The 8,297-nt window shown below is 41.5% G+C and overlaps 1 protein-coding gene across 1 annotated transcript; it reads left to right on the top strand.

Moving 5' to 3' along the window:
- The first annotated feature begins 1,804 nt into the window (after window positions 1-1,804).
- On the top strand, window positions 1,805-7,290 carry TMEM52B (transmembrane protein 52B). Its single transcript, XM_084625366.1, has 5 exons — window positions 1,805-2,288; window positions 2,961-3,004; window positions 4,557-4,595; window positions 5,040-5,200; window positions 5,911-7,290. Exons 1-5 carry the CDS (start codon window positions 2,235-2,237, stop codon window positions 6,153-6,155), a joined length of 543 nt encoding a protein of 180 aa, XP_084481492.1. The 5' UTR covers window positions 1,805-2,234; the 3' UTR covers window positions 6,156-7,290.
- The last annotated feature ends 1,007 nt before the right edge of the window (window positions 7,291-8,297 follow it).

The raw sequence follows: 8,297 nt of genomic DNA, 5'->3' as shown, positions 1-8,297 counted from the left end.
GCTATTGAACTAAAACTAAAAACTGACAATTTGGACTTCAATGGATGATTACATATGATGGACCAGATCCTCAGCTGGTGTAAATCAGCGTAGCTCCACCGACTTTCAGTAAAGCAATGTTGATTTACATTAGCTGAATACCTGGTGGCTGGAAAGAACAGTTTGGAGAAATGGTCATACATCTAGGGTCACAATAATCAGTTGTAAATGCAATGACCCAGATTTTTTTTAGAATTATTTTTAGTTTTCTGGGTTGTTAAATGAGTCTGAGTTGTAAAGCTGCAGAAAAGTTGAGCCACACTTATAATTTGCACTTGGTTTTTTTTGGCTATTGTGTGTTGAGCCACTTCAGCTCTAAGAGTTGTATGCAGTGAAGGCTGTTCAGTGAAGGCTGTACTGTCTTTTCATTTGAAACTTCCATGATATATAGGGACATTTAAAGAAAAGAAAGAACAGGAATCTGGAGCAGTCTGCAGATGGGAAAGAAGCCTCTAGTGTGTTTTTGCATGTTTCTTCTTTGCACACCAGTATTCAGTATATAGGCCCAGATCATAAACTAATTCAGATAGAAGGGTGAGGGAGAGATGACCAGACAGACGGATAGATAGAAAGATTACAATCTGAACAGCCTGAGAAGCCCATGATTCTTTTGGAGGTTGCTCATAGTGGATGGTTCTTAGCCCCCGTTTGGGGGGAATGTGTGTGTTATGTTTATGAATCCATTGGTTCTGCTCTTTGCCTTTAATAGCCATGACCAGGGCTAATGATTCACCAGCTTAATATGGATGCGACGTGATTGCAACATGGAGTAACAAGTTCCACTAGTCTCTGCACTGCTCACTTCCTCAAACACATATTCATATACCAATCCTGGATGGTTGCAGGGCAGAAATAATAACACATTACTGAGGAGCAATTTTTCTGTTTCAACTATTGGAAACAGTGTGTGTGTGAGAGAGAGATGCTAATTACATACATGGAAGCACTTCATGGATACCCGTGAGCAGTAATGTAATAGAAATCCAAAGTGATTATACAAGAGGGAAAACAGCAGGTCATTAAAAGAGGCCTATTAAGTTAAATAGCTGGAGGGACAATTGTAATGTATGCAGGAGGAGAAGCAACAAAACATTCTCTACTATGGTAAAGGAGTTGTGGCGCATTGACAGAGCTGTGTGGGGAGCCCAGGACAGAAATAGCAGTGGGGCTGCAGGGCAGGACTGAGGGGCAGCAGCAGAGTTGTATGGAAAGCCTAGGACTGGAATAGCAGGGGGGCTGCAGGGCAGGATTGAGGGACACCGGTAGAGCTGTGTAAGGAACTCAAGCCTTGAACAGTGGAGGTTTCTGTAGGTCAAGACTGTGTGCTTTGGTAAAGCTGGAAGAGATGGGGCCCATGATTGGAATAGCAGAGAGTTCTGCATATCAGGACTGAGGTGATCACCAGAGCAAAGGGGAGAGGCACCAGTTGAGGAGAAGGGAGCTCTGCATATTAAGAGTGAGAGGTGTGTGGAGAAGTTTTTAGATATTCCATAACACCCCACCCCCCAGTTCTGCCCATCCTGTGCCAGCAGGAATGTCCCAGGTGCAATGTGCTTTCCATTCTGATTCTGAGCTTCTGGTTAGACTCAGCAGGCCAGAACAGCACAAGTATAATGATGGGAGGGTGTTGAGGGAGGGGAACAGGAGGGGTCACATCGGAGTAAAGCAGAAGGTGAACAAATGACCTTCAAACTGCACCACACCAATCTCCCTGGATAAGGGGGCGGGGAGAGAAGTAATTGGGAATAAATGAGGTCAGAGCAGCTCCCCCCCCCCCCACAGAAGAGAGTTCTCCATTCTCCCTTCTTTCAGGATCATGGGTACATTTTTCTCCTTGACTCCCTGAGCTAGATCAGTTGGAAATAGCAAAGCTAAGTTACTGGCATCCTCAGTTCTTTTCATGAAGTGACTGCATAGTGTTTGGGCTCTCTTCTGAAGGGAGAGAAAGAGAGTAACAGAGAGAGACAGAAAGACAAAGAGAGAAGAAGGCAGACAAGTGTGCATGAGAGGGAAAGACAAACCCAGAAGGGTGCAGAAAGCAGTAGAGGAAGAAGAAGAAAGAAGGAACTCACTCTGGAAAGGGAGTTTCCCTGCTCCTCACTCCACTGTGAGGACTGGCGAGGATGAACTGAAATTAGGAAGGAGGCACTGGCCCTAAGCTACATGAGACAGCAGAGTCAGCTGTTTTTTTCTTCATGGGGATCGGTAGCCCGCTCGTGACCGTCTCTGCTCTGGCAAGTCTCTCTTGGGTGAGTCACATCACAGGTTCCTCTTTGGCAGACTTTGGCCTCTGCTGGGGCACTGTATTACATCAGAAAGTTCAAGGGGATTTGAGCCAAAGATAGATATGAAGTAAGAATTTCCTTGATATTTAAAAGTATTGGGGAAATAAAGTAGGGGCAGAGGAGAATTCAAAGCAGTAAACAGGATGTTAGGATGTAGAGCAAGTGGGGATAAGTGAAGCAAGAGAATTGGGGGGTTAATAAAATCTACATTGAGGAATGATAGAAAATGGGGTAACTGAAGATCCATCAGCACAGTGTGGAATTCAGATTTGTAGTGGGCACAGTAAATAATAGGATATTGATGGGTCTATATTTTTAGGCATAGAGGGGAATTCAGATCTGTCATATAGGATGTAGAAAGCCGGTAATAGTCTGTGGAAAGAGAGAACAGAACGGAATTTAGGTCTCTAATGGAGGCAGGGGAAGGTAAAATATAAATTACGTTTGCATGGGGGAGAGGAGAATTCAGATTAATGCTGGTGTGCGTGAGAGGGATGAAAGAGAGTGGGTAACTGTGAATCCATGGGTGGGGGCATTAGGATTGGCATTGGGGTGGATGAGAGAGATACTGAACACAGGACATCAAGGAGACTAAGTGAGGACAATTCACCCTGATTGCCTTTACTCTCCTTGTAGTTTCCCCAAGTGAGATGTGAAGAGGCCTGTGTGAATGCTGAACAGTGAGTATACACATCCTGCATTCTTTTCAGAAGAGGTTGAGGGCGGGAGTGACAGACATGGGAGGAATCTCAGCTGATGGCCTTGTCTCTCACCAATGGAGTTTGCTTTAGTTAACAGTATTGGTAAATCGTGAGCAAGCATTTTCCAGGGCCAGAAAGTTTGTTTGTTAGATCTGAGTTACTAAATCTTAACATACAATTTATTTTATATATTTGCCTTGTCTTTATACTTGCAAATTGTCTGATTTTTATTTTTTCAGGGGTATTGGTTGTTTGAAAACTTTTGCCAAGAAATTTCTGGGATTAATTTTTGTTCTATCACTGTTTTTCAAGCAGTTCATTGTAAGGATTCAATATTCAGAATTTGATCAACTCTACTAATTATAGGTAAAGAAATGTGCTGTGCACCCACTTCCAAAAAGAGGGTGACAAATTGGGAGAGAAATTCAAAGAAAAACAACAAAAATAATGGGGCTGGAAGGGCTGATTTCTAAAGAAAAAATAAGGAAGACGCAGACATGAGAACTCTCTAGAAGTATCTGAAGGATGTAAACAGAATAACATAGTCACGAAGTGTGTGTGTGACGGGGAGAACTTGGAGAAAATGGGATGAAGCTGAATAAAATTATTTAAGGAATTATTTAAGCTCAATACGAATGTGGACACAAGAACAAATGGATATAAACTGGCCACCAGGAAGTTTAGACTTGAAATTAGACGAAGGTTTCTAACCATCAGAGGAGTGAAGTTTTGGAATAGCCTTTCAAGGGGAGCAGTGGGGTCAAAAGATCGATCTGGCTTTAAGATTAAACTCGATAAGTTTATGGAGGAGATGGTATAACATGATTTTGGTAATTAATTGATCTTTAAATATTCATGGTAAATAGGCCTAATGGCCTGTGATGGGATGTTAGATAGGGTGGGATCTGAGTTACCCAGGAAAGAATGTTCTGTAGTATCTGTCTGATGAATCTTGCCCATATGCTCAGGGTTTAGCTGATTGCCATATTTGGGGTCGGGAAGGAATTTTCCTCCCGGGCAGATTGGAAGAGGCCCTGGAGGTTTTTCACCTTCCTTTGTAGCATGGGGCACGGGTCACTTGCTGGAGGATTCTCTGCTCCTTGAAGTCTTTAAACCACGATTTGAGGACTTCAATAGCTCAGACATAGGTGAGGTTTTTCACAGGAGTGGGTGGGTGAGATTCTGTGGCCTGCGTTGTGCAGAAGGTCAGACTAGATGATCATAATGGTCCCTTCTGACATTAGTGTCTATGAATCTATAAAAGAGAAAATTTGAGGCTGGCCATTAAGAAAAAATTCCTAGTAATGAGATTTATTAGACTGAAGAATAGTCTCCTCAGTGAGAAGTGGTGGAAGCTCCATCATGTGACTCATTTAAAACTTATAGTGTAGACCAGTCTCCATCTTTCATCAACTGGAGTGAAGATGGGAGTTGGCATGGTAGATAAGATAGGATCAAACAGGGAATTTCTCCATCCCATATTGCTATGATGTTATGTTGTTAACTCTTTCTTTCACCCTCTTTTTCTCAGCTGCTCAAGCACTGATTGGGTCCGTCTCTGGTACATCTGGTAAGTTTACACTTACATAAATATCATTTGTATTTGTCACTTAAGTTAGCAAGCAATTGATAGAATTAAATCTGATCCTTTAAGTGACAAAAAATCGAACAATTCCTCCCTTCTCCTCTTTCCCTAAGTTCCCTCTAGTGTCGTGAAGGAAGTATTGTGTTTTCCTGTTCCTTAGTATTAGATAACACGTCAAACATGAACATAGCTCTTTCCCTCTTCTCAGTCATGCATTTTTATTAAATGCATTAGTTTTATTATGAGAAATGTAAGATGTACAACATTCATGATTTCACAGCACAGATGTGCAGCTGGGTGCTTTTTTCTTTTTAAAGGACTGTCTCTTTAAATGTTAGTAAAATGAGTGTGATCACTTCTTAGAATCCATTCAGTGTCTGTACATAAAGAAAAGGTATGGCAATAACGCTACTTCCTCTCTCTCTACAGGCTGGTGGTGGCGATTGGTGGGCTGCTGCTTCTGTGTGGCCTGGTGTCAGCCTGCATGAGGTGCTGCTGCCGGCAGGCAGGGGAGGAGTCGGGTTCCCACCCCTATGAGGTCACAGTCATCGCCTTTGATCATGACAACACTCTCCAGAGCACTATCACTTGTGAGTGTGACCATGCAGAAGCCAAGGTAGATGTAGAAAAGGCTGAGAATCCTTGAACATATTCCAGAATCCAGAAACTGAAGGTCTGAAAAATTCAGACCTTTGTATCCCATGAATTTCAAGGGCTAGATCTTCAGCTGGTATAAGTCAGAAAGCTCCACTGCGGTAAATAGTGCTACATTGATTTACACCAGCTAAGGAGCTGTCCCCTTAAGTCTAGAACCCATAACATACTTCAAAGTGCCAAATTCTAGAGCCCCAAAAGTTTGAAACTAGGGGTTCAAGGATCAGGTCCGATCTTAGCTACATATGGGTCATCATGTCACTTGCTGGGGTAGTAGAGGGAGGGTCCTAACAGCTGGTGTATGGGCCAGATTGCTTGATGCTGGGGAATGGGGGCATCTGCGAGTTGAGACTGGGGGATTTCATGGGATATATCTGGAAGATCCAGCTAGCTGGGAAGTAGGGAATGAAGGTGGGACACTTCTTTTGGTGGAACGAGGACAGGTCCATCAGCTGAGAGAAGCATTTGTGGAAGGTTTCGGTAGAGGATGTGTCTGATGAGAAGGGATGGCCTTGGAGAAGAAAGGTGGTTGGCACTGAGTGTGTGTAGCTCGGAAAAGCCTTACACAGCAAGTATATTTGTGCTCTCTGTCTGGTATTTGATGTTCCAGGGTTAGATTAACCTTTCCCAATCTCACTCCTTTCAGCTCTGCATTCTGTGTTTGGTCCTGCTGCCAGGAGGATACTGGCTGTGGCACATTCCCACAATGCCGTGCTAGGAGCACCACCCCCTTGCGGATTGGAGACCCCTCCAGTCTATGAGGAGGCCCTACATATGAGCAGGTTCACGGTAGCCCGGACCGGGCAGAGAGTCCCAGACCTGGCCCCAGTGCTAGAGGAAAAGCAACAGGCATCAGCTGTGGAAGACGATTCACAACAAGACCTCCCCTAATGTGAATGCACCCAATTTCTTTCTTTCTTTTTTTTTCATTTGGCCAACAATGCAGAGTACTAATATTCAAGGGGAGGATCCAAAATCTGTTCTAGGTGGGCTCAGGAATACAGTTCAGGTTATTCTCCTCTTTAATCTAATGTCCTGACCAAAGAGAGTAACTCAATTTCCTAATACTTTATGACTCATAATATTTTCATGAATCTCTCTTGATACCTCACTGGGATCTTTTATTGTTAATTAGTTATTGTTATTCATTATTATTATTTATTACTTTCATTACACACATCAATAAGATGCCCATCACCGTAGTCTCTAGCACCATAGTTAGTGCCTTGCATCATGGCAGCAGGGTTATTCTGTTGACCCACTCTGCTGGCAGTTGTTGGTGTCCTGCAGGAAGATGCTGTCTGATTCCTGATGGCTCATTGTGGCAGGTGTAGCTCAGTCACTCCAACTGGGCTGTATGGGAAGTGGGAATGGTTATTTTGCTCGAGGGAGACAGGCGTAGGACACAGAGATCTGATGGAAGAACACTAGGAACAGCCAAGATTAGGGAAAGAGCTTGAGGTGGAATTTGTGTTTTATTATTATTAAATACCTTCTTAATAAAGACACACCCCAAGAAAAGGGTGAGTTTAACCTTATACAGTGTTTATATTTTGGAGCAAGGTGGTAACACCACCTGCTTATATACAGTACATAACTGTGATCATATAACACTGTAGATACATGCTGTGCTTTATAGACCATATTGAAAAACAAGAGGCCCAGTCCTGAAGAGCTTATATTTGAACTCAAAAAAATGTGTTATGTGGGATAACAGATCAGAGATGGGAAGGGGCAGAAACACTGCTGGTACAATAAACTCAATTATTGTTTATCTGTGTATTATTACTAGGCTTGGAAGGATTAGATTTTTTATCAGCAAATGTCGGTTAACATCAATTTCAACATACACTCACAAATGGACAAAAAATATTTCCATTGATAATAATAAAAAATTACAGATATGTCAAGTAAGAAAAATGCTGCATGATAACTTATTAGAGTTTGATTCAAGAATATTTGTGTGCTCTGATGTCATATTGACAATGTGTGGTTTAATGGTCATAAAACTTTAACTGTTTTTTCAATGTCTGTCAATAAAAAATTGTTTGACCTCCCTCCATTGTCTGACCTCCCATAATTTCCTGCAACGGTGGAAAATTTAAATAGATAAAAATTAGGGCTGTCGATTAATTGCAGTTAACTCACATGGTTAACTTAAAAAATTTAATTGTGATTAAAAAAATTAATGTGATTAATCGCCATTTTAATTGCACTGTTAAACAATAGAATACCAATTGAAATGTATTAAATATTTTTCGATGTTTTTCTACATTTTGAAATATATTGATTTCAATTACAACAGTATACAAAGTTGACAGTGCTCACTTTATATTATTATTACAAATATTTGCACTGTAAAAATGGCAAACAAAAGAAATTGTATTTTTTAATTCACCTCATACAAGTACTGCAGTGCAATCTATTTATCATGTAAGTGCAACTTACAAAGGTAGATTTTTTTATTACATAACTGCACTCAAAAACAAAAGAATGTAAACTTCAGATCCTACAAGTCCACTCAGTCCTACTTCTTGTTCAGCCAATCGCTAAGACAAACAAGTTTGTTTACATTTATGGGAGATAATACTGCCCGCGTCTTATTTACAAAAAGAAAAGGAGTACTTGTGGCACCTTAGAGACTAACCAATTTATTTGAGCATGAGCTTTCGTGAGCTAGCTGTAGCTCACGAAAGCTCATGCTCAAATAAATTGGTTAGTCTCTAAGGTGCCACAAGTACTCCTTTTCTTTTTGCGAATACAGACTAACACGGCTGTTACTCTGAAACCTGTTCTTATTTACAGTGTCACCTGAAAGTGAGAACAGGTGTTTGCATGGCACTTTTGTAGCCGGCATTGCAAGGTATTGACATGCTAGTTATGCTAAACATTCGTATACCCCTTCATGCTACAGCCACCATTCCAGAGGACATGCTTCCATGCCAATGATGCTCTTTAAAAAAATAATGCATTAATTACATTTGTGATTGAACTCCTTGGGGGAGAATTGTATGTCTCCTATTCTGTTTTACC

This window comes from Lepidochelys olivacea, assembly GCF_965140295.1.
Source record: "Lepidochelys olivacea isolate rLepOli2 genome assembly, chromosome: 1".
Lineage (NCBI taxonomy): Eukaryota > Metazoa > Chordata > Testudines > Cheloniidae > Lepidochelys > Lepidochelys olivacea.
This window is presented reverse-complemented; position numbering and strand designations above follow the sequence as displayed.

What these genes read in the sequence shown, in the direction of transcription:
- TMEM52B (XM_084625366.1), top strand. Translation starts at nt 2,235, where the DNA reads ATGGGGATCGGTAGCCCGCTCGTGACCGTCTCTGCTCTGGCAAGTCTC. An exon ending in GCCTGTGTGAATGCTGAACA is followed by an intron (nt 3,005 to 4,556) that starts GTGAGTATACAC and finishes TCTTTTTCTCAG; the next exon opens with CTGCTCAAGCACTGATTGGG. An exon ending in GTCCGTCTCTGGTACATCTG is followed by an intron (nt 4,596 to 5,039) that starts GTAAGTTTACAC and finishes CTCTCTCTACAG; the next exon opens with GCTGGTGGTGGCGATTGGTG.